The 26,029-nt window shown below is 41.1% G+C and overlaps 2 protein-coding genes across 2 annotated transcripts; one reads left to right on the forward strand and one right to left on the reverse strand.

Annotated features, from left to right (window-relative positions):
* Positions 1-8,521: 8,521 nt before the first annotated feature.
* LOC134298712 (uncharacterized protein F54H12.2-like) lies at positions 8,522-9,832 on the forward strand. Its single transcript, XM_062979782.1, has one exon. It carries the CDS (start codon positions 8,522-8,524, stop codon positions 9,830-9,832), a length of 1,311 nt encoding a protein of 436 aa, XP_062835852.1.
* A 2,247-nt stretch (positions 9,833-12,079) lies between these two features.
* LOC134298521 (uncharacterized) lies at positions 12,080-22,309 on the reverse strand. Its single transcript, XM_062978972.1, has 7 exons — positions 21,523-22,309; positions 21,307-21,411; positions 19,338-21,208; positions 17,136-17,301; positions 16,960-17,040; positions 16,744-16,803; positions 12,080-16,646 (listed from the first exon to the last, which is right to left on the reverse strand). Exons 4-7 carry the CDS (start codon positions 17,275-17,277, stop codon positions 12,250-12,252), a joined length of 4,680 nt encoding a protein of 1,559 aa, XP_062835042.1. The 5' UTR covers positions 17,278-17,301; positions 19,338-21,208; positions 21,307-21,411; positions 21,523-22,309; the 3' UTR covers positions 12,080-12,249.
* Between the last annotated feature and the right edge of the window lie 3,720 nt (positions 22,310-26,029).

The following is a 26,029-nucleotide window of genomic DNA, read 5'->3' on the forward strand; positions in this document are numbered from 1 at the left end:
CCAGTACCTGGCAGCTGTGTTGAGCTAGATGAGGGCTAACAAGTTGAAGCTTAATCCAGACAAGACAGAGGCCCTCCTGATCAGTCGTGGGACTAATCGGGGTATTGGGTGGCAACCTGTGCTCGACGGGGTTGCACTCCCCCTGAGGGCACAGATCCACAGCTTTGGGGTCCTTCTGGACTCATCACTGACACTTGAAGCTCAGGTGTCAACGGTGGCCGGGAGGGCCTTTGCACAATTAAAACTTGTGCGCCAGCTGCGACCATACCTCGAGAAGCCTGACTTGGCTATGGTGGTCCACACCTTAGTTACATCCAGGTTGGACTACTGCAATGTTCTCTACGTGGGGCTGCCCATGAAGACGGTCCGGAAATTCCAACTGGTTCAAAGGTCGGCAGCCAGGTTTCTAACTGGTGCTGGTTATAGGGAGAGTACAATGCCCCTATTGAAACAGCTCCATTGGCTGCCGATAAACTGCTGGACCCAATTCAAGGTGCAGGTATTGACCTATAAAGCTCTACATGGCTCGGGCCCTGCCTATCTCCACGATCGCATCTCCCCCTATGAACCGGTGCGGGCCTTGAGATTGGCCGGGGAGGCCCTTCTCTTACTCCCACCACCGTCCCAAGTACAGTTGGTGGGGATGAGGGAGTGGGCCTTCTCGGCAGTGCCCCCCCCCCCGGGGTCTGGAATCTCTTCCAAAAGAGATCAAGCAATCCCCTACCTTATCCATCCTTCGTAAGGGTCTAAAGACCTGGTGGTTTTGGCAGGTCTTTGAGTAATCCACTCTGTATACCTCTGACTTATGGTCTTAAAAATTATATGCTATACAAGACTCTTATTTTGTACAGTTATATTGTTTTTAATATTGTATTTTATTGCTGACTATGTAATGTGCATTGTTGTTTTGATTGGAAACCGCCCTGAGTCCCCTCGGGGAGATAGGAGAGTATATAAATAAAGTTGTTATTATTATTATTATTATTGTATGACACAGCAAACAAGATAAATAAGGTGGATTTCGTTTCACAAAATCACAAGTCGAACACTTCCCAAGTGTCTAGGACTGTGTGATGTATTTTCGGATGATACTTGCAGATCCCAGTAGGGTGGCCTTTTGCAGTTGGCAGATCGTAATTTTGCCAATGTCAATTGTTTCCAAATGCTGGCTGAGATCTTTTGGCATGGCACCCAATGTGCCGATCACCACCGGGACCACCTGCACTGGTTTCTGCCAGAGTCTTTGAAGTTCAATTATTATTATTATTTTATTATATGACACAGCAAACTAGATAGATATGCTGGATTTCGTTTCACAAAACCACAAGTTGAACACTTCCCAAGTGTCTAGGACTGTGTGACTGTGTGCCACCTTGACGTGGTGGTGGGGCTTAACTGCTCCAATGATGACTGAGGGCTGTGCTGGCGGTAGTGATGACTGAGGGCTGTGCTGGCGGCAGGTCCAACCAAGCCAGAGAGGCCTCAGCTGAGGAGCAGAACTAAGAGCACCTAACCCATTAGCATTATGGAGAATCAAACCCAAACGAAGTCTATACTGGCTCGGTCGTCGCCCAGGATAAAAAGGACCGTGGTGGATGCTGCTGATTCTGGACATCCATCGACAAGTGGGCTACGGAATCATCAAAACCCAAATGAACAGTCACAGAAGCGGCAGAAATATACAATGCCAGAAAACCGCATTATTATTATTATTATTATTATTATTATTATTATTATTATTATTATTATTATTATTGAGATGCAAGGATTTCCAAAGACCATGATCCTTTTTGCTGCATTGTTACAGCTATACTGCTGTGAGGAGGCAAAGACAGCTGTGCTGGCAGCAAGAAGAGGAAGGTTCAGGGTGGCGCATAGGCATGTAGGAAGAGATAGGTGCCTGCTTTGAGCTGCCTATTTTTAAAGCCTGGTTTGATTATGGGATCACTGGAGTTGAGGCAGTTTGAGAAAGGCAGTTTACCAGCTGTTAGGATTTCTGGGAGTTGAAGACCAAAACATCTGGGGACCTACAGATTGAGAACCACTGCTCTAGTCTGTTTAAAAACTTCTAGAGAATGAGATTCCATCACAATCTGAGGCAGCTTATTATACTGTCGATCAGATCTTATCAGCATCTTTCCTAATGTTTTGGTGGACTTTCTTTTACTGTAGTTTGAATTTGTTGTTCTTGTTTCTGGAACAGTAGAAAGCAAGCTGGCTCCATCTTCAGTATGGCATCTTTTCAAACATGGCTGTCATGCCTCCTCTTAACCTTCTCTTCTTCAAGCTAAACATTGCCTCATCTCAGAGAACATAGTTTTCAGCCCTTCTAGGTGTAAGTGTAGGGTAACCTGGTGTTATAGGTTGTTGTTTTCCTGCCAAAGAACAAAATTCTCATACAACAACTTTCCTTGACCACATGCTCACGGTAGCCTTTTCCTGAATCCTCCACTCTTCTGCCAGTCATCTCCCCAGTTATCTTTCCACAAATTCCACAGCTACAATAAAATATGGATGTGTCAGAGCGAAAACATGTTTCCATATTTATTTATTGGATATCTGGATTATCTGACTCAGAGCTTTGGAACAGCTAACCGTACTTCACTAACCAAATATAAAATATCCAGTTAACTGAAATAAAAACAGCAGAATTACTCAGACATGCAGAGTTTATACACTGCAGTAAAATTGAGTTCATGGATCTTGGGGTGAGGGAATGTGATTATTTCTGTACAACCAATGAAAACTCTTGCAAATGCAAGAATATGCAATGATATCCATCTGTAGACTGGACCGCTCTCTTTTTTCCTCTGATAGAAGCTTCTTCAGCCATGTATAAAGCCATTCCACAAAAGTTTTCATAGTTGGGCAGACGGTATGTTACAAATTAGCTGGAGAGGCCCTCCTAAGCTTTTCCAGGGGACTTGTGAAGCTTCACAATCCATTCAAAAACCTTGTGCATAATGCATTCTGCTATGACATGCATCTTGTACTTGAACCAGATCAGTCTTGAAAATTATGGACCCTTCCACATTATACGATTGTAGCACAATGGTTCCACTTCAATTGTCATTACTGCATTCCATGGAAGGCTGATGTTTATAGTTCCAAATTCTGAATGTCCTTTCCTAAACTGCAAATCCTGGGATTCCAAAGCAATGGTGCATAGTGTCATAGTGCTATGATTCTAGAAAGAACCCCTGTACAGGAATGGAGGTAGTATTTTCAGGATAATGCACATATTATCATCTAATTTGGCACCAGATGTGGGGATCTAAAACCCATCATTCATGATTTAAGCCAGAGTGTAATCTTGAAATGACATGTGCCCCCCAGGGCTATTATTTTTTTCTATTTTTTGTTATTATTATTCTTTAACATATACATTTTAGACAACATCAGCCAACAATCAGACTGTACAGAAACAGAGTATCAAGTTTACATGTTTGCACAACTAACAGAAGATGAAAAGTTAAAGCAGAATACATTGAAACAATAAACGCTACACCTGTAACCCTAACGACCTTATCATAGGGAGCTAAAATTGGCGGCAAAGGGTGATCTAGCCCCAGTCACCCATGGAGCCAGCCGGCTCCCATCAGACGATGTCATGCCAGCGCTGTGGGTGAAGAAGGGTGGAATTGGCGTGCTGCTGCCACTGCAGCAACACAGGAAGCTTCCCGTGTTGCCATAGACCTTCATGGGGGGAAGCCGCACACTCCACACACATACCACGCTTTCCCCATGGGATCAGCTGCCAGAGGAGCCTGGAGATGCAGGGCATGGGGCAGCAGCTTCCCCACACCCCACAGCAAACCAGGCCGACATGGGACACTTTCAGCGGTTGTGTGACAAGGTTGTGAGTTAAATAAACAGAAGTGAAATGTTACCTCCAATTACTATACTAACTCAGTCTTCTTTAAAAAATAATAATTCTAAATTTGACTTTAAATATGGTATTATTTTATATGTTATCAAATTTTACATATTTTTCCATCTCCAAAGACCATTGTACACTCACTTTCCCCAGACGCTAACTTTTTCTAACCCAAATGAGAAAATAACTCTCCAGAAACAGCAATTCACTTGTTTTCTAGGTCAAAATTCCTCACTACACTAATTAATGTTTTAAAAATGCATGCCAAACGAGAAGTGGACCATAAGTAAGTCCTGGCTTTGTTTGTTTTTATTTTACTTTTAAGGTCTAAACTTCTAGTTCAAACTAGTGTAAATCCACAAATCAATGAGATGTATCGAAGGGTGCATCTACACTGTAGAATTAATGCAGTTCCACACCACTTTAACTGCCATGGCTTAATGTTATGGGATCCTGGGAGTTGTAGTTTGGTGGGGCACCAGAACTCTCTGGCAGAGAAGGCTAAAGAGCTTACAACTCCTTATGATTCCATAGCATTAAGCCGTGGCTGTTAAATGGTGTCAAACTGGTCAATGATAAGTCACCTGTGTTGACTTATCATTGGCTAGGTGATTCCATGAGTCTACTCAAGCTGAGAAAAACTGTTGGATCTGAGACTAGCAATTGGATTTTCATTGGTGGCTACTGCTACTCTTCCTGTTATGTTCTTTTAGAGTGCTTTTCAGCATGGAAATTATGTAGAAATGGTGTATTCCCATTTCTTCCTTATATTTCTAATGGTTTTCCTTGGGACCCTGAGACATTCTGATGTTTTGGGTTTTTTTTAGAAATTTCAGTTGTGATTGCTATCCTTTATGCTTAGTAGTAATAGGGGCCACCTCTCGTCAAACTCATTTTTGACAGGTGCCACGCCCCCTTGAAGCAGGAAGTCCTGCCCCTTGAAGCAGGAAGTGCCACCTCCTAAAAGAGGAACTCCCTCCTCCTAAAAAACAGGAAATGCAATCCCGGGAGACCCTTCCCCCTGAGGTGAAGCCCTCCCACAGCCCACAGCCCACCCCCCCCCACCCCCACCCCTACCATAAGCCGCCCATGTGATGGGTATGTCTATGGTGCATGTTCCCTACTCCTACTGCAGGAGCTTACCACGTGGTGGGGCAAGCACAGACATGTTTCAATGAGGCATTCATGGTGATGCGTATGGGCTGAAAGGCCCCTTGCCTAGACTGACCCCTCTGCTTGAGGAAATGGGGCAGCCAGGACCGTGTGCTAGGTCTTAGTGGTGAGCTCTGTGCTCTGTGACCAACAGCCAATGGATTTAGGCCCATAAGGTCATCATGTGATACTGGGAGGGCCCATTAGGGCGGAGCTTTTAGGAATAAATACTCCATGTGAGTTTTAGTGCATCCCTTGACTGCTTTCAGAGGAATAGAAAATATGGAATCACCAGATGGCCCTTCAAGCTCAGCGTGCCTTTCAGTACCGGAAGTGCCTAGAAAGAAACAAACTGCTATGAAAAGAAGAGCTGAAAGCGGCTATAGGTATTGGGCCTATCCAAACATGTCAGGAACAACAGGACTTTCCCTACCTGTGACACCAATGAATAGTCCTAAAAAGCCGCGAGAATCCTCGAATGCTAAACCTCCGACAAGGCTTAACTTATTACCAGGTCTTTATGCTGTGAAAAATAAATTCACAGAGGTTAAGCCTGATTTAAATGATCAGGGCACAGACAGGATCGATTTGAAAAAGCTTTTCCCTGAAATGCCGAGAATGTATCATGCTGATGCTACTGCTGTTCTTGAAGAGGCGGATGAAGAGATGCTTTGTAAAACAGACTATAAGGATATTGAGAGAACGGGAGAAGAACCAACCTCAGGCAGATGCGTCCATCGGTCACTCCTAGAGGAGCTGTTGAAGGATGGAGCGGCGGAAAAGGAAGTCATGGCTGTTGATGAAAACACAACTGATGGTTTCGAGAATATTACGGTACGTGTTAGAATACTTGTTTGGGGAGTTGGTGGGGATTGGTCTGGTATGGGGAAGGGAGATGTGTGAGCAATATGAGATATCTTTAGGAATGATGAAATGAGTGTTGTAGACTCAATGCTATTTGTTTGATCTCCGTAGGGCTGTATCCAGTTTTCTGGTGATGTGGAGGATCTTCAGATTGGCGACTCTCAGACCATGGAGCTTTTCAGCATGCCGCGTGTTTAAAGCCTGTTCTGCAGAGCAGAGCTGCTATGTGTGTCTCACAATAAAATTGGTTTGTTTTGTACCCCTGTGTTCATACTTGCATTCGGTGACATAATGTCAGAGTCCGATGAAATCCTAAAGAAAATATATTTTTCGCCGGGTAAGGTAGGAAGCCTCGGAGGTGTTTGGCCGCTTTTTCAAGAGGCCAAAAAACAATGCAAAACTGTAAGGAAGGGGGATGTTACTCAATGGCTATCCAAACAAGACAGTTACACGTTACACAGGCCAGCAAGGATCCATTTTAAAAGAAACAAGACTATTGTATCTCATGTGGATTCTCAATGGCAGGCTGATTTAGTGGATATGCAGCGACTTTCCAAGTTTAACAGGGGTTACAAGTACATTTTAACAGTGATAGATATCCTGTCTAAATACGCATGGGGGTTGCCTCTGAAGGATAAGTCAGGTAGAGAGGTGTCGGAGGCCTTTAACACTATCTTCACTCAAGATGGTCGAAAACCTGAAAAATTACAGACAGACCGGGGTCGGGAGTTTCTAAACAAGGCGGTAAGCACTCTGTTGAAACATCATGGGGTTCACCACTTTGTCACCAACAATGAAGTTAAAGCAGGAGTTGTGGAGCGGTTTAACAGAACTTTAAAAACAAAAATGTGGAGATATTTCACAGCTCATAACACTTTTACATATATTGATGTATTGCCTATGTTCCTCAAAAGTTATAACCACAGTTTTCACCATACTATCAAAACAAGGCCCGTAGATGTTAACGATTCCAACGCTCTAGACGTGTGGAGGAAAGTTTATGGGCCACATGTGAAAAGAAAAGAGGAGTTATCGCAATTCAGAAAAGGAGACCATGTGAGGATTTCCAAAAGCAAGGGTAAATTTGCTAAGGGGTACGAACAGAATTTTACCAGTGAGATATTCATCGTGGACCAGGTTCTTCAAAAAACATCCAGGCCTGTATTTCTATTGAAAGATTATGCGGGTGAAGATGTCATTGGCACCTTTTATCCTGAAGAACTGCAAAAGATTAATACTGACAAAGACCGCATCTACAGGATTGAAAAAATTCTAGCCACAAAAGGTCGGGGTGCGAGAAAGCAATGCCTAGTGAAATGGTTAGGCTGGCCTAGCAAGTTCAACAGTTGGGTTCTGGCTTCCGAAGTAACAGAACCTGAGTAGCGGCAGTGTTTTTTATACGCCTAGGAAAATGGGGGGAGGTAGTTTTTATCTCACACTACCTAGCAACGCGAGTGCTAGAGCCTTCCCTAGGAACAGCATTTCAAGCTTTACTATATCTTTAGCAAAACCTCTAGAGCTCTCAGGGGCATGGGAAGTAGGACTAGTTGAGATACAGTACCCCCACACCTGGAATAACGTGACCACCGACCCACGCTTTGAAATTGCACAGGGGGAAAAGAAGTGGTCCTTCCAGCTGCAGAATGGATATTATTCCAGCATCCCCGAGCTGTTGGAATACATGAACGAGCGCATATCATCACGCAAGAGACCGCCCGATGCGATTCTTAAGTATGACCCCGCAACCAGAAAGGTCCTAATTAAACCCGAGAATCAGTGTACAATCGAAGCTGACGTGGAATTACAGCGTATATTAGGACTGTCTCCCAACATTCCTCTCAGAGCGTCAGCTTTCTCAGCAGACATCACAGGAGGTTTCAACACATTATATGTTTACACTAATATAGTGGAGCACCAGCTCGTTGGTGATTTCTACGTGCCTCTGCTGCGCTGCGTACCTGTGAAGGGAAAGAATAACGAGTGTGTCAACATTTGTTACGATAAACCTCACTACATTCCGGTGAGCAAACACCACATCGACACTCTCACTGTTGAGATAAAGTCAGACCAGAACAAAAAGATACCATTTCGCTTTGGAAAGGTGATTGTGAAGCTACACTTCCGTCCCAGGAGGACATTGGATCTTTAAAAAAGAAAATGGTCATCCTGAAATCCTATGGGGATCCCGGTCTTTATAAAAACTATTACAGAGCACAAGCTGGAAATGGACTTCCGGGTTATCATGGTATCCCCCAAATGTACGGCTCAGGACTGGGTGGGATTTTCAGGAGCCTTTTCCGAAAAGCTGTACCGCTTTTGAGAAGAGGCCTGGACATCATTAAACCCCACGCAAAAACAGCTGCGCGTAATATAGCCAAAGACATGGTCGGTCATTTTACACAGGCAGTTCTAAACAGAACAACCCATGAAAACCCACAAGAGGGATCAGGGCTGATGTATATTAGAAGGAGAAGAGGCTTAAAAAGAAAAGCATCACAAGTGAGGTTGAAAGGCCCGCCCCGCCCTGTTAAAAGGAAAGCGCAGCGTAGAAAGAAACCACAGAAGCGTCGTGGAGCGAGAAAGAGGCAGAGGATACAGTCTATGAGCGATATATTCTAAAACAGCATCATGGCTTTTATTCACGGATGTTCTGAAGAGTGCACTAAATCTGAACTAGATTTGTTTCACATTGGGCCTACACAAACTAGTATCGAGAGAAGCCTTTATATCGAAGTACCCCCACTAACGGCTCTTACAGAAGCCGCACCCTTGGATTTTTTTATTGCTGGAAATGGTGAAGACTACATGGATCTCAACAACACACTTCTATATTTGACGTGCAAAGTGGTGAATGAAGACGGAACAAACCTCCCCAACGATGCTGCGGTAGGCCTCGTGAATTACCCGATAGCCTCCATTTTCAGTCAGTTAGATGTGACTTTAGGGGACCGTCTCATCAGTCAAAGTAACAACTGCTATCCTTACAGAGCATACATTGAATCCGTGCTGAACTATTGCGAAGACACACTAGCCACGCAATTTACAGCGGGGCTTTTTTATAAAGATGATGCTGGGGAGCATGAGTCTACCGAGCTGGATGGAGAAAATGATGGTTTTATCAAAAGAGCAACCCTGGGAGCCGGTAGTAGAAAAATAGACTTGATGGGACATCTCCATGCTGACCTGTTTTTTCAAGAAAAACTGCTGCTGAACGGTGTCGATGTGAAAATTAAACTTACCCGCAATAAAAATGCCTTCTGCTTAATGAGCAATGATGCAAACAAGCGTTACAAATTACATATTTTATCAGCCTCCCTCTTTGTCAAAAAAGTGAAATTGACACCCGGTGTCCGCCTTGGACATGCTGAAGCCCTCTTGACATCTAATGCCAAATACCCAGTGGACCGTGTAAGCATGAAAGTATTCAGCATACCGGTAGGGAGCCGTGTCTCCAATCAAGAGAACCTGTTTTTGGGTCAACTTCCTAAACAGGTGGTGATAGGGTTGGTCGATAACGATTCTTTCAGTGGTGCATACAATAAAAACCCTTTCAACTTTAAGCATTATGACATCAATTTTGCAGCTCTCTACTTGGATGGAGAACAGTATCCCATGAAACCATTTCAGCCCAATTTTGAAGAGGATAATTGTGTGAGAGAATATATGAGTTTGGTTCAGACTGCTGGCAAACACATGAAAGACAGCGCACTTTTAATTAACCGTGAGGAGTATGCAAAAGGCTACACGCTCTTTGCGTTTGACTTGACTCCAGATCAAGAATGTGCCGACCACTACTCCCTGATTAAAACTGGAAACCTGAGGGCAGAGCTGCGTTTCGCCAAGCCTCTACCAACAACCGTCAATATGCTGGTTTACGGTGTTTTTGACAACGTGATAGAAATAAATCACAGGAGAAATGTCTTGTTTGATTATATGTGAGATGGATAGCCTTCAGTTAACTCATCTACTAAGCTCAAATCCCTATACTCAAAAGAGTTTCTATGGGGTGTTACCATGTGACATGCTTCCGAGAAAGCATCTGCAGCAAAGGCCGCTCGCGTAGATTATCAACACTCATCCCCATAACCTCCCCGGGGAACACTGGTTAGCTGTTTACCTGCCGAATGAAAGAACTGCAGAATTTTTTGACTCATATGGACACCCTCCTGACTATGCCTTGTTTCCCAAAACCATCGTGAACTTTTTAAAAAGAAACGCCGACAAAACTGTGTATCAATGCAGGCCTGTACAGGCCTCAGACTCTGTTGTTTGCGGACATCACTGCATATTTTTCCTTCATCAACGCTGCAAGGGACTGGACTTTAAAAATATTCACGCATTATATTCCGACGATTTGGATAAAAATGACAAAATGGTTCTTCAATTTGTAAAGAAAATGAACACAAGACCACGTGCCTCGGATATGTTCCAAACGATACAACAATGTATGTCCTGTAGTGCATTTCATAATCGTGTTTAATAAAAAGCTCCTCCTAGAGCTGCTTTTGGAATATGATACGTGTCTGTCGTTTTTAAAAGAACATTCACAAACAACAAAATAGGTTTTAAGAATATAAGTATTTTATTCATTGAAAATAAAATGTATTATAAGCTGAGCCATGCAGGGGTGCTGGCCTGGCGTTGCTTTTTAGAAGATCTGCGTGACAGAGACGGAGTTTGAGTTGGGGGTGAACCCTTAGGGTTCTTTAGATAGTCCAGAAGTTCTCTATTGGACGTATTACCAACCACAGATGTCGGGGTGTTTATTTCGGCCAAGGCCCTCATAAAGGCATCCCACCCTTTAGGGAGACGTGTGACAGGTAAGGCGTGAGTTTGGATCGCAGCTTTGACCAGGTCCAAGATGTTAGATCCGGGAATCACCGCTCCTTTATACACAAAGGATCCTTTATCATCCCATGTAGAAATATTCTTGTTTTGGCTTATTTTGCTGAGCATCAATCTCGCATGATTCTTGTATCTAGCAGGCAGGCCGTCCACCACTTCACGAAACACGGTGTCAGAAGGGGGTTGTGGTGTTTCTTCAGCAGGTGGTTCAGATAGAAACAGATTTAAACTTTGCTTCTCAGCATCCCTCTGTTTTACATGAGTTAAATATTTTTGAAGTAAGGTATCGTAGAGTCGTGCTTTTTCATGTTCGGATAAATCAGACCTTCGTAGAATCTCTTGCATTTCTCTATCTAGGGATGAGATGGCTGTAGTTCGGATGTTTTCATCCTTGGGAGGTGCGCCTCTTAATTGATCCAGTTGACGGCTGGGAACCAGATACATTTTTTCAGCATATTCCATCACTGTTTGGTTAGAAAACTGGTTAACAGAGGAACGGCAAAACTTAGCAGAGGTCCCAAAAACCCTCCAGACTGTTTCACAAGGCACTTCTTTTTTCGAAGAGACACTTTGCTGTTTCCCAGAATTCTAATAAGGCGGCACCTTTTTCTCAACGCCCGTAGCTGGTGCGGGGCCAAGGGGATGTTTCCCTTTAAAGTATTGAGTGCTATTTCTGAGATAGTAGCAATTAAATCATTGGAGCCCGTGCACAAAATGGCTTTTCTCTGGCGTGGAGGTACCTTAATAAGTAGTTTTAAAAGTTCCAGGTTTCTCTTTACACGATTGGACATATTATCCAGGAGGAGCAGGCAGCCGCAGGTCCTACGCCGTTTTAAAACAGTTGCCTTTTGTAACTCCGGGATTTTTTCTTCATCAAATATACCACAGGCCAATCTGGTGGGAAGATTCCAGTTCTTAATCTGTATGTTTCGGGTGTAGTACCATTCAAATCTATCATTAAATAACCGTGAGGTTTGCTTGTTGCGTCTGCGTAGGATTCCATGAAAAAACTCACATTTCCTGGATACATCTGTCGTGCCAAAGTAGCAATTTGTAGTTTATCCCGGGGGTTTTTAAACAGTACCATATATTTTGCATTAAGACTGATGGTTCTGTTGCTTTTTCCTTTGCAAAAAATATTTTGTGTGATGAGGAAAACACTTATATTCCGGTGATGGACATACTGGGTGAAACACATCTCCAAACCACGGTTATCGCAAGCAGGCTGCATCAAATCATCGATTACTATAAAATTGACTTTATTGGGTGGTAACAATTCATCATCATCAAATTTTTCAGGTAAACCCTGCACAAACTGGATAAAGGGGTATTTACATTGGAGTTCATTGTACAGGGGTTGCCAGCAACTGTAAAACCACACAATATTTTGAGGTAGTACAGAGAACACATGATCGGCATTATCCAGCATATTTTTTATAAAAAAGGTTTTACCACAGCCGCTCGGACCTGCTAGAATAGCAGAGAAGGGATGCTGCCATCGGGTCTGCAAATCAGTATCCATAAGGGAGCGTTGTAAATCCGTCTTTAATTACTCTTTTATCAAAAACAACCTTCTGTGTTTTTTTGAGGGTTTTCGTATGAAGCGTCCACTGACGCTTATTTCGAACAATACCCGGCTGATGTATCACAATTTCACGAGGCTGGCAGCCTTTCTTGTCCGAGACGTAAGCGAATGCCAAGTCTTTTAGACTGCTGAAATTAATTTTCTCACAGTTAGCACTATTCAGGGTGATTCCCTTAACTTTCAAACAAGCTGTGCCATCAGTCAATTTATATCCATAGGATTTTGGACCTACACTGACAAATTCTGTGATAGACCGGCCTGATGAAATTTCGTCAGTAAGATCCCCTAAATAATCTCCTAGAGCCGGTTCCCATTCCCCTTCCCGACTCACAAAAATGACACTGTCCGTGTCGTGATACAAAACACGTCTACCTAATTTATCTAGCAACTTGTAGAGTTCAAGTCTAGCATAAGCAGTGGTAAAACATGCTATGAATTCATTTTTACGCCCAGCGGTTGTCACACGGTCCTCTGAATATTTCCATGAGAGACAGACAGCCTCATCATCCAGACATTCAGACATGGACACCTTATAAGCATCAGAAAATAGAATCTGAAAGAAATCCTCAGGATCTCTCAGTACTTGTGTGACAGGTAAATTTGTTCTCTGTCCAAACTTGCCCCACAATGAGTTTAAAAACAGTTTGGCAATTTGACGTTTTGCAGGATTCACTGCAATCTTGTTTCTGCGTAAACGCACCCCCTCCCGTGCATGATAATCCCTTATATATTTAGATTTATCTTGTTTACTCACACACCACTGTGGGTAACCTGAAGCCTCCTGCTTTTGACGAAGATGCATCTTTATATACCCTGAAAACAGATCTGCAGAACGATGCTCAAAATGCCACACCTCATAAATTTCAACAACTTTGTAGCCCTTCTCTATAGCTACATTCAACTCGATTGTACACCATGTTCCAATTAACGCTCTTTCCTCATCTGTGTGGTCACAAGGGTCCAGATGTCGTGCTTCTGCACAGGTTGAGCACAGTACGAACATGAGTTTTCCAGAGATTCTGGAAGGCAAAACTGGAAAATAGAGATTTCTAGGGGGAAAAACCTTGGCCTTAACTAGTCCAAAATAATTTGAAAGGGGCTTGAAATCCTTGTAAATGATTTCAGGATGCCCCAAGGGGTACTCTTTTGTTTTGTTTACATAGGGGTACAGACTAGTAAAGTCATAATATTTCACAGATTCCCCATCTTTAGGTTTATAATAGAGGCATATTGCATTTGTACGACCCCCAAAAAGCGCATCGCGAGGTTTTAGGGGTTCAGGAAAACTGGCTTTTGCAAGATAAGCCTGGACTTCCAAATCTGTTTTTACCATATTTCTCCACTCGTGCTCCCAAATGGAACGCACTTCAAACCCTAGGCTTTGGAGCTCCGCGGTCCTTTTCTGTGTCGCGTTAAAAAGAAACTCGTAAGATTTCCCCACCACGGGGTTGTCCTCCTCTGGAGAATAACAAATCAAACAACCATGAAAAAAACAACCGAAATACTCATAGGCAACTTTCTTATCATCCACAACTGCAAAACCATCCAGAAAATAATTTCCAACTTTAACCTCCCCACCATTCAATGCGTGACGTATTTCAACTTTTTCCTTATGACTGACAAAAGAGAGCCACTGTATAGAGGCGGATGAGAATCGCTTGTACTGATTATGGTAATCATTACAACTTGGAATCGCTATAGTATTTACCCTAAGAAATTTGAACCTATACATGGCGAGAGCCACACCTGCAATGGTAGGGTATTGAAAAGGATCAATAGCGACCCTGTACCTCTTGACTTTGTCTTTTTTCTTGCCTACCATGACTTCTCTTATACCCATTGTGAGCTGCACTATTTCATGTCTGTACTTGGTACAGGCCTGCTCCAAAATCTCAACATCCTTCTGACAATAGAATGCAAGCTCTTTCTGCATATCAAAGGTTTTTGACTGGTTCTCTGCATACCAGGCTGTAAAGGCTGCCTTTTCAGCAGGCATCATGTATTCTACGCCATAGCATTCGGGCTGTGGCATTGGCCCTACATAATCCCAATTCTCAGGCTTGTTAAAATAATGTGGAAAATACCCCTTGGCATCCTCAAATCCCAATGCCTTTGGTAATTTAGAGAGTGCCATGGGTAGGTGACTGAGTGAGTCAATGAATTTTATGGAGAGTCCTACCACAGTAACACAGATCAACTTCCCACCCTGTGCTATAATTTCAACATCCAGTTTTTCTTTCACCAACTGTCGGAGTATAAAATAACAGTCATATCCCTTTGAATTGTGAGCTATGAATGTTGCATCTTTAAAGGCTCCATCTTTTGTAAACGTTTTAATAAATTGTTCAATACAGTTTTCGCCCTTAAATTCCCAGGTTTTGCCTGCAAACTTCCATGGCTCCCTTTCCCCTTCCACCTCAATTTCACCATCACTGTCTTCAGACCCACTATTCTCCTCCACAAAATCTGGTTTAAAACACTCCACAGTCTCCCCAGAATAAGCTTTTACAAAGCAAAAATTCGGCACGTGAGCCCCCGTACTCTGGTGACATTCAAAATCGTAAAATAAATATTTCACAGAAAGCTTTGGCTGTTTAAGCGGTTGCATGTAACACAAATGACCCTCATCTTCAACAATGTAACCCCAGCAGACCGTACACTGTCTCCCTTTACACTTTTCATCATCGTGATCCAGCTCCTGATAATATCGACACTTTGTACAATACATTCTCGCTAGACATTTGACTTTCTTCTCTAAACCCAGCTGTTGGTGTAATTTTAAGCAAGCCTCAGACCTACAATGAAACTTACATCGGGGGCATCGAACCTGTTTCCCTATCACATTATCACACCCCTTTCTCAAACACATTCTGCAATAAAATAGACATGAATGATGGTCATGATTATAGAGTTTGCGACAAAATTGACAGTAGTTTCGGATGCCAAATAGCGCTTTTACATTCAGAACCCCATAGAAATGCTCATCATGTAAGAGTAGAGTATAGGCTTGAGGATAAATGGGGCCCTGTGTTTTAAACAGAGCCCACTCTGACTTTTTTGAGTAATAAGCAACATCGATATTGACTCTTAAATGTTGTTCAACAGTAGAAATATCATTAAGGGTTACCTTTTTTTGATCAGACCATCCGAGTTCCATATGCAGTTTTTGAGCAGCTGTCAACATTTCTGAATCTGTGGGTTTATGTAAACTCATAACACCAAATAAAGCTCCAGCAAAACACATATTGCCACCTGCATAATTCAGGTCTATCAGATACTGTCTCTTCCTAGCAATTATTTCACTGGCTGGAATGGAACTCAGTTTTCGACGTGCTCCACCTTGTGGCGGTTTTGTTATAGTGACCACGAGCTCAAAATCACCATGAGCGCAGATTTCCATATTGCTCTGTAATAGACGACTCAGCTGGACTAGAAACTCCTCAGCATTAAAGAGATCCCTACTTCTTTTAAAAGAGAAGAGTGGATTTCGTAACCCTGAGGCTTCTAATCTCACCTGAACAAAATCTTCGGGATCAATTCTCTGGTTCAGATTGTCTAAGATGCCCTGGATCGCTGTGTATAATGCATTTATAACCTGTGCATATGACCTCACGGTTTCTAAATTTCTGAAACGGTATACCTCCCCGATCCGCAATGTGTTATAACTAGGAAAGGTAAATTGCCACCTGTGCACGCATTCTGCAAACACAGGGGGTGACCCATCATCCTCCTCACCAGAGGTGTCTTCCTGTTGAGGTCGGTACTCAACCTCGTTAGATGGGGATTCTACCTGTTGAGGTTCAGGAGAATGTCCATCCCTCTGGGTGTCTGTACTGGAAGAAGAAGCCGGGTCTGACCTCATTGAGTCTCTATTGCTTTTATGTTTTTGTTTACTTCTGGACCTGGCAAGAGTTTTTCTTGCCTTTGTTATCAATCTACGTCTCCTTTTCCAGTACAGTTCTCTAGGTGTGAACTTCTTTTGCTTTCTTCTACCCCGCTTGTGCAACCCTCTACCTATCTGATAGTGAGTTGAGTTTGTAAGAGGGTTATAATTTTTACATGCTTTAATTGCTTTGAGAAGTTTTGGAATTTCATGACCGACGATTTGATCCAATCTCATTTTTAAAGCAATAGACTGTTTATAATTGTCGTCCGCTTCATCGTTCAATCTACGAATTTCAGCAAAGCATTCCCCCGCAGTGCTCATAATTTCACAGTCATGATCATCTTCCGAATTCAGCACAATGTCATTGTTGCCTTTCTTCTTCTTTTGAGGTCTAGCTGATTCCTGAGTTTCTGGCCTGGCTCGCTTCAAGCGGGTTCCTAAAAGATATAATAAATATAATAAAATACCTAAACACAATCACGTGTGGCTATTTCTCATATTTACAGAGAGATGTTCTGTGGGGCATACAATTACCTCGAGTTTTTGAAGTTGATAGATTGGTAGTCTTTGGAGTGGGCATGTTGGTCTCCTTATCTGGAAATGCAAATACATACACCTGAGTAGCTGTTTCTCATATTTACAGAGTGATGTTCTGTTGATTTCTGTAAGTTTGTTATTTTGTGTGATTGCGACTTTGTTAATTTTTGTTGTAGTATTTATGTTCTGTGTTTTACTACCATTCATCATTACCTGCATGCTTGGAAGTTGGTGGAATAGCCTTTGGTTTCTCCACAGTCTTGAAATCAGCATCCTCATGACGAAGTGCTTGTTCTGTGGAAAACAGACAATCATTTCAGAAAAGACACACACACACTGGGTGGGCGTTCATTTTATTATTAAATAACCTTTGGAGTATAAGGACAAACCCATCATTTGAGCATCATCCACTTCCAGCTGAGAAATTTGCACATCCTCATAAGTAATTTCATCTGGTAACGGCATATTTTCTATGATGGCTGGGTACTGGATATGAACGTTAGGATAGAAATGTTGGTTGATGTTGCTCATTTCTGATGGTTTGAGTTGTTGAATCTAAGAAGGTGGAGAGGGTTAAGAGGCAAGCATTAAACAGGTTGTGCAATCATTGCTGAGACACATTTCCATACATGGATTGGACCCACCCTGACAGATTACCAGAAATTGAAAAACAAACGTTCAGGATTATTCAATCTTACCTGAATTTGGCAGCTGGAAAAGCCCCCAAAACATCATTAGATACTGAGATATGTATCTCTTTACAAAAAATGAATGAGTTGGATGCCAGGATCTTTCCTATAATATCACCTCTGCAATTGGACACTCCCACACAGAGCTGTGAAATCCTTCAACATGTGATGCAGCAAACATTTTCCGATGGCAAGATTAACTGGGGCAGAATTTTTTCTATAATATTATTTGGATGCATTTTAGTCAGAAAAATGCCCTACACAGAAGTTCATGTCGATAATGTAGCTGAATGCATCGCAGCATTCTTGCTAGATCATGAATCTAAATGGCTTTGCCGTCATGGAGGCTTGGTAAGTAAAATAAACTCTTAAAACTTTATAATATTCAATTTAATATACATTATTGTGTATACATATAATATTGATAATAATATTATATATAATATACAGTATTGTATGTACATATAATTTATTGTATGTACATATAATATTGGTAATAATATTATGATGTGGTACAATATAATACTAATATTAATATTACAATATAATACCGGTAATATTATACACATACACACACACACACATATATAAATAATATTACCGTATAGTGTCATAGTACAATATGGTAATATATGATGTTAATATTGTACTATGGTAATAATATAATATATTGTATGTACGTATAATTTGTGAGCCAAATTGCCCCCCCCCCACTTTTCTGGTAAGAAGGCCAATATATAAATATAGTAATTAGATTAATTAATTAAAACTAGCATAACAGAATCTTATTTCTCATTTTTTCTAGGAACATGGGGTGAAATACATGAATGCTCTAATGGATGGTAAAACAAAATTGTCGATTGTTGAATTTATGTTATATGTTTATAATCTAAAGTGGTTGATATTCCCTGTATAAATAAATAAAATAAAAATCTACATCCTTTTTGTTATTATTTATATAAAGCAAACAAACAAAATAATGTACCCTATTTTCTGTTGTAAAAATAAGCCGTAGCTTCCAATGAAACAGATTAAATTATAGGGTTGTTGTATGTCTTTTGGGCTGAATGGCCATGTTCCAAAAGTATTCTCTCCTGACGTTTCGCCCACATAATAATAATAATAATAATAATAATAATAATAATAATAATACTTTATTTATACCCCGCCACCATCTCCCCAATGGGGACATCTATGGCAGGCATCCTCAGAGGTTAAATTATATATAAAAATCTATTAAATGACAATTGGGTGTCTGACCTCAAATGAAGCCAGCCTAGAGGTATAGGATTGTGTATTAGGTTAGAGTACCAGGCACAAGTAATTCATTAGCCCTGATTTTCATAAGTACCCATTTGCCTAGGATGGTTTGAATGTGTATTACCTATTTCCAGAGGAGCATTCTTTTGTTACAGTAATTAGGTCAATACAGTAGATAAGCATATACAGATAATCTGCAGGGGCCTTTCATGTTCCTTGACTTTTTTTGAATGGGCCTTTCTCCCACCTAACCAAACAAGACACGGCTATGGAAATATATATAGCTATGGAAATTAGCTATATATATTTTATATGTAAAATATATAAAACTCTATTAATAACAATTTAATAATAACAATTTAATAACAAATAAATAACATTTTAATTTAATGTTAAGTGAAATAGGTACAGTTTTACCACCAAGGGTCACCCATCATAGCCTTTTAAAGGACAGGATTCAGCCATAGAGACTTTTTAAAAAAAACATCCCATAAGAGGTTGACCCACATGTTAAATTATTTTAAAATCTTAAACTATATATATATATATATATATATATATATATATATATATATATATAGAGAGAGAGAGAGAGAGAGAGAGAGAGAGAGAGAGGAGGTTGGGAGAAAGGTTTGGACTTACCAATTCAGCCAGAAATGTTGCATGGGCCAGAGGATTGAACCCAGGATGTCCCAGGGTTTTTAAAGCGTAAGGGGGTCCTCTTTTCTGGTTGGGGCCGCCTTTCCATCCGCTTTTAAACTGAGAATTCCCATTGGCTGATGAGACAAACACCCTCCTTTTGAGGTGTGGTCATATTTGCAGTTAGGCATACATGTTGTACAGAAACATTTATATAAATCTCTATTAAATAAATGGGTATCATACTTTTTTTTATTTTGAGGGAAGGGGTTGGGGAAAGGTATATTGAAGAAAATTAGCAATATACGCCTTAAAGAGTAGTTGAAATGTATTTCCAAAAGGGAAACCCTCAAATAAAAGCACATTGTGCATTATGTTTTTTTTTAAATCCATTTTTATTTTACCCCATTTTAAAATAATCTGCTAAATGGGGCATGATGGGCTATAAGGACTTGTATTTTCTAAAGGACTGTAACACTCTCCCTTCCCTATAGACATTGGGTTGTTCTGTTGGACCCTTATTTTATTATTTATTTTATTTTTGGTTGTAAAAATAAACCATGTTTCCAATGATGCATTTTAATATATATATATTAATACATGGTTAAAGAAAGGGGCCCACACTTCGCCTTGTGTATTCAGTTAAAGATCCAGGCACAGAGATGCTTATTATCTCTGTTTTTCAGAAGTCTTAAGCATCCGGCCCCACGCCACTGAAAATATGCATATCCTGATTGTCAGAAGGATCAATAAACAGGCACATATTTTCACTTTTCTATTTAGTTAGATATATATATATCATTAGAAATCTTATGAGTGTTCATTAAATGTACTTCTAAAGGTAAGCCCCTCAAATAAAAAACACAATGAGCATTATGTTGTTTTTAAATCCATTTTATTTTACCCATTTTAAAATAATCTTCTGGTAAATGGGGCATGTTGGGTTATAAGGTCGTATTTCTAAAGGAATGTAACACTTAAAGATCCAGGCACAGAGATGGTTATTATCTCTGTTTTTCAGAAGTCATCAGCATCTGTCCATGGCATGACCACTGAAATATGCATTTCCTGTTTTGTCAGAAGGATCAATAAACAGGCACGCATTTTCACTTTTCTATTTAGTTAGATATATATATATACATTAGAAAACTTATGAGTGTTCATTAAATGTACTTCTAAAGGGAAGCCCTCAAATAAAAAACACATTGAGCATTATGTTGTTTTTAAATCCATTTTATTTTATCCCATTATTGAAAGTACCATATATTTTATTTCAATGTAACACACTTTTTTGAATTTTTAAAAACAGTCATCAATAGCTGCAAGTTTTACTCTTTCTTAAAATTAGTTATAATAGGCCAAAATTTGACATAATGTTTGTATGGACGGTTTTTTAGCACAGTTTTGACTTGCTGCAGAATCTCCTGGTTGCAACTCTTCAATCCAGCATTTAGAACTTTAATAGCCTTATCAGTTTGGCCAATATATGTTACCAAATTCATAATGTAGTCCAATATTTCAGAGGTCATATACAGAGAGTTTTGACAGTAACCTATCAAAAGTAAAATATGAAGGGTATTTATGAAGCATAAATTTCCACAAATATCCTTCAATTTTTTGCTTAGGAATTTGTTGTTCCATAACACACATTCATGACTCATCTGATTCCCTGCAAAAATCTGACAACCCGGACACGCCTCAAATAATATTTCGTTTAAACAGTGATCTAATATCCCGTAAACGGTTGCTTTGGCGGTCTCCAACATGACCGTCTTCTGCTCTACATTCCCTGTTTCAGTCTTGACATCCAATCCAAGAATGCTTGACATAATCACATGGCCTGGGCGTTGAATAGCACTCATTTCAGGGGTCTCCTATAAATAATAAAATTAATCAGATTTTAAAACACGCACATTCAGTGACTACCACCCCACCCATACATAAAACACATCTCTTCAAAACTCATACTTACTTGTAGCTGGCTTGATGCTACGCAGCATAGCTTCCAAATAGCAGCGATAGATGGTGACTTCACTTCTTCTTCTTTAGCTGCCCCTGATGAATTTTCTGTAACCCCCTAAAATGATTTAAAAGATAAGTGTAAGTGCTTTCAGTTCACAATTTTGCTCCTTGAAATAGACCCTTTCAACCCTAAGAGGGATCAGAATAATAGTTTTATGTTTTTTACCTGCTCAGAGGATGGTATTGCTGGTTCTGATGAAAGTGTTTCCAAAAGCCTGTTAGCTGATTCGGAAACCACCCGGTCTTCCTCACATTTTCTTTTAGCTAAATCACAGTCATCATCCTCATCAGAACTTGAACTTATGAAGCGTTTCCTGCTTTGGGATTCATCAACTGTTGAATCAGGTAGCTCTGAGGAAGAAACACTGGCATCTGATAATTCCATATTTTCCATTCCTCTGAAAGCAGTCAAGGGATGCACTAAAACTCACATGGAGTATTTATTCCTAAAAGCTCCGCCCTAATGGGCCCTCCCAGTATCACATGATGACCTTATGGGCCTAAATCCATTGGCTGTTGGACACAGAGCACAGAGCTCACCACTAAGACCTAGCACACGGTCCTGGCTGCCCCATTTCCTCAAGCAGAGGGGTCAGTCTAGGCAAGGGGCCTTTCAGCCCATACGCATCACCATGAATGCCTCATTGAAACATGTCTGTGCTTGCCCCACCACGTGGTAAGCTCCTGCAGTAGGAGTAGGGAACATGCACCATAGACATACCCATCACATGGGTGGCTTATGGTAGGGGTGGGGGGGGGGGGGGTGGGCTGTGGGCTGTGGGAGGGCTTCACCTCAGGGGGAAGGGTCTCCCGGGATTGCATTTCCTGTTTTTAGGAGGAGGGAGTTCCTCTTTTAGGAGGTGGCACTTCCTGCTTCAAGGGGCAGGACTTCCTGCTTCAAGGGGGCGTGGCACCTGTCAAAAATGAGTTTGACGAGAGGTGGCCCCTATTACTACTATGCTTATTGTCAGAATGCCAAGTACTTAAAAATAATGATAGTTACAATATAGCACCATATTCTAAACATCAGCACCAGAACAAATCTGCTTATTTTAATGTGTGTGTAGTCAGCAATTAACTTATAGTGACTCCATGAATTTCATAGGATTTTTTAATGGAAGAATCCTTAGAGGTGGGATTTGGTGCCTTTAAGATCTATCCTAACTTTATTTCAACACATGAGAGGTTATCTCACCTGCACCAACGTATTACTAGATTCCTCTCCCTTTGTGGATTATATGAATGGCTACCAAAGAGTGTTCTTTATTGGCTATGACGTCCAAGGCTAGCATTGGCAATCTTGTTTTGTTAAAAATTGCTGTTATATTTTTGTCATTCACTTAGGAAATAGTAAAGTTGAAGGACAGAACTGAAGCTTTCCAAATAAATAAACGCTATAAGAAGACAGCAGAAGGGGGGAGGGTTGCCGCACATTTCCCAAAATGGGTTGAATTTTTGTGATAGTATCAAAGGCACATTAGCATTCATGACATAAATCGGTTTGCTTCAGATTGAAATGCGGAGATCTGTCATGTTCTCTTAGCTTAAGGGGGAAAAAAATAACAGAGAGACATAACTTCTTGCAAGAGAATTTCCTCAGAGCTTTGTTATGGAGTCTTAAAACAGCTTTGGCTTCAAGGAATACAGCAATACGCCCAAAGAGAAGAGACTTTAAGTGAGCAATTTTGTACTCTTAGTATGTTGGGGGATGTAGTGGAAGACATGTTACTGTTAGGCTGGTTGAAGGGCTGCTATATCTAATGCAAGTTTGGAGAAAGTTATGCTTTGGGGGCTGAAATCTAGTTGATGTACACCAAACATGTCAGAATCCATTCCACATGAAATTGTCACAGAAAGAATGCAGTGGCACCCAGAAGAGGCTGCAGACCTCATGCCACCCGTTTCCTGAATGCTAAGGCACTCTGGAAGGGTTAGCTATGTACTACCCATGCCACAAGAACAAACCGTTCCTGGCCATTAATACCAAGCTATCTTTTCTGGAATGATATGGCTTCAAGACCTCATAGCCCTGGAAGACAGGCATTCAGGAAATATGTGGCCTACTCTTGTGACTCGCCTTTTTCTCCCTTTTCTTACTGCCAATGCACGTGTAGCTTTTTCTCTTCTTTCCACTGCCATCTTCATTTCCATTACAACATTTCCACCAGCAACACAGCCAACAGACTTCTGTCCTTGGGTTACAAATTTAGTTCTCTAAATTATAGTAAGGTAAAGGTAAAGGTTTTCCCTGACGTTAAGTCCAGTCGTGTCCGACTCTGGGGGTTGGTGCTCATCTCCATTTCTAAGCCGAAGAGCCAGCGTTGATCGTAGACACCTCCAAGGTCATGTGGCCGGCATGACTGCATGGAGCGCCGTTACCTTCCTGCTGGAGCGGTACCTATTGATCTACTCACATTTGCATGTTTTCGAACTGTTAGGTTGGCAGGAGCTGGAGCTAACAGCGGCCGCTCATGCCGCTCCTGGGGTTTGAACCTGGGACCTTTCGGTCTTCAGCTCAGTGCTTTAACTTCACCACTGGGGCTCTAAATTGTACTCTGCAGAAAATAACATTTGCAATCTTTAATCCAGTGGTTCCCAACCTTTGACCCTCCAGGTGTTTTGGAATTCAGCTCCCACAAGTCCTAACAACTGGTAAGGTGGCTGAGATTTCTGGGAGTTGAAATCCAAAACTACTGGAGGACAAAAGGTTGGAAACCACTGTGTCTAATCCTAATGTGTATCAACCCAGAAGGAGAGGGGAAAAGTAGAAAGCAGGAAATGAGTAAAAATGACAGACGGTCTCAGCAGACATCCCTGGAAATGTTGTCATACACACATGCATATTGGGGAGGAATGAAAGAGAAGACATGCAGCACATGACCCACAAAACCCATTGGCCTTCTGAGCCAGGAAAGGTTACATTTGAGTAACCATTTCCACAATTCCGAAAGACCATACTAACTGGAGGAGTCTTGTCCAAAAGGTAATTTTCTGAGCTCTGGATTTTGGACGATCCACACAGAGGAAGATTCCATTTATTTATTTATTTATTTATTTATTTATTTATTTATTTATTTATTTATTTATTTAGTAATACAAAATCCAGTATATATATCTTCGTTTGCTGTGTCATATTATGTCTTTGTGTCAATAATAATAATAACACCAACAACTTTATTCTTAAAACCCGCCACCATCATCCCGAAGGGACTCGGGGTGGCTTACATGGGGACCGAGCCCAGCATAAACAAGGAATTCAAAATTACATAAGTAAAAACATATGACAAATAAACAATATAATTAAAACAATTAAAACCAGAAAAATAAAAATACATCAATCAACATGACAACCAGTAAATGGAAAAAGTGGGCATGTTCAAATTCGAGAGAGAGAAGGGCAAGGCTTGTGCAAAAAGCAGAACAACAACAACAACAACAACAACAACAACAATAACTTTATTCTTGTATCTCGTCCCATCTCCCCTAGGGTACTCATATGGGAACCAGGCCCAACAATATACAATAAAATACAACAATATAAAATACATATCAATCACAGCAAATTAATACATCAAAACTATAAAACGCAACATCACAAAATAAAAGGGTAGCCAGTGGCCACAGGCGACATAATGGCACTTCAATCTTCAATCTTGGAGGAGAGGAATAAAATTATAATTGTGCAATATATTGGGAGTACTAATCACATGGGCTAGTGATAAATTGCAGAAGACTAGGAAGTAGGTAAAGATAGGGACTCAATCAACTGTTCTTCTTAATCAAAGGTGGCTTGAAAAAACCAAGTTTTTAAAACAATAGGGTCGGAGCTGGAAGTAAAGTGCTGAAAAGCCAAAACAATAAATTAGGGCTAGGCAGCCACAATCGAGAGCTGAAAGGAAGAGTTATAATGAACATTGGCAGCCACCAGCAGTTTACTATACTGGCCTGTGGATGGGATGGTTGCAAGAGATGACCCCCACCATGAAAAAGGTGGGAAAGATGTCATTGCTCACATAATGCCAGTGGCAAAAAAGCAAGCAAGAGAGCTTCCAAGTCTGGAAGATGCATCTGTAATGGATTGTACTAGATGACCTTTACATATGCTCCAACAGTCCCAATTTGGCAGGAACAATTCCTATTACTCTTACATTTTCCCACTATTTCAGTTACTTTTAAAATGTCCCAGTTTCTCTCTTTCTCCCACTCTCATTTTTTGTTCTCAGTTTACTTCAATTGCTGCAATTTGAGTCCAAAGTGAAATTTGCTCTCCTTAACTCAGCAGGGGGAAGAGAAGAGTTAGAATCTTGCAAAACCAAACTCCTGCCTTGTGTGTTTTTCCACATTATTCACTTTTGCCAGCTACAGAAAGAATCCTAGCAGAATGTAGAGAATCCCAGGTCTGAATTATCAGTCAGCAGTAGAAAAGGTGGTAAGGCCTTCCCCTGCCTTGAGGCATGCCTGAGCGAGGTAGGAGGAATGCAGCTTGGGCCAACAGGTTGAAATCTGCATGGACCAATCAGTCTTTTTGCCCCTTCCAGTAGCATTTATGATCAGTTGACTTATTTCCCATTTCTTTCCCCGATAGATTGACCATACAAGGTGGAATCCCAGAATTACCTTTTCCTTCCACAACAGCTCTAGATGATGGCCTCATCCTCATCCACCCTGAAAGG

Source organism: Anolis carolinensis, chromosome 4 (genome assembly GCF_035594765.1).
Source record: "Anolis carolinensis isolate JA03-04 chromosome 4, rAnoCar3.1.pri, whole genome shotgun sequence".
NCBI lineage: Eukaryota > Metazoa > Chordata > Lepidosauria > Squamata > Dactyloidae > Anolis > Anolis carolinensis.

What these genes read in the sequence shown, in the direction of transcription:
- LOC134298712 (XM_062979782.1), top strand. Translation starts at nt 8,522, where the DNA reads ATGGCTTTTATTCACGGATGTTCTGAAGAGTGCACTAAATCTGAACTA.
- LOC134298521 (XM_062978972.1), bottom strand. Translation starts at nt 17,277, where the DNA reads ATGAGCAACATCAACCAACATTTCTATCCTAACGTTCATATCCAGTAC. An exon ending in GGATGATGCTCAAATGATGG is followed by an intron (nt 17,041 to 17,135) that starts GTTTGTCCTTAT and finishes TGTTTTCCACAG; the next exon opens with AACAAGCACTTCGTCATGAG. An exon ending in ACCAACTTCCAAGCATGCAG is followed by an intron (nt 16,804 to 16,959) that starts GTAATGATGAAT and finishes TTGCATTTCCAG; the next exon opens with ATAAGGAGACCAACATGCCC.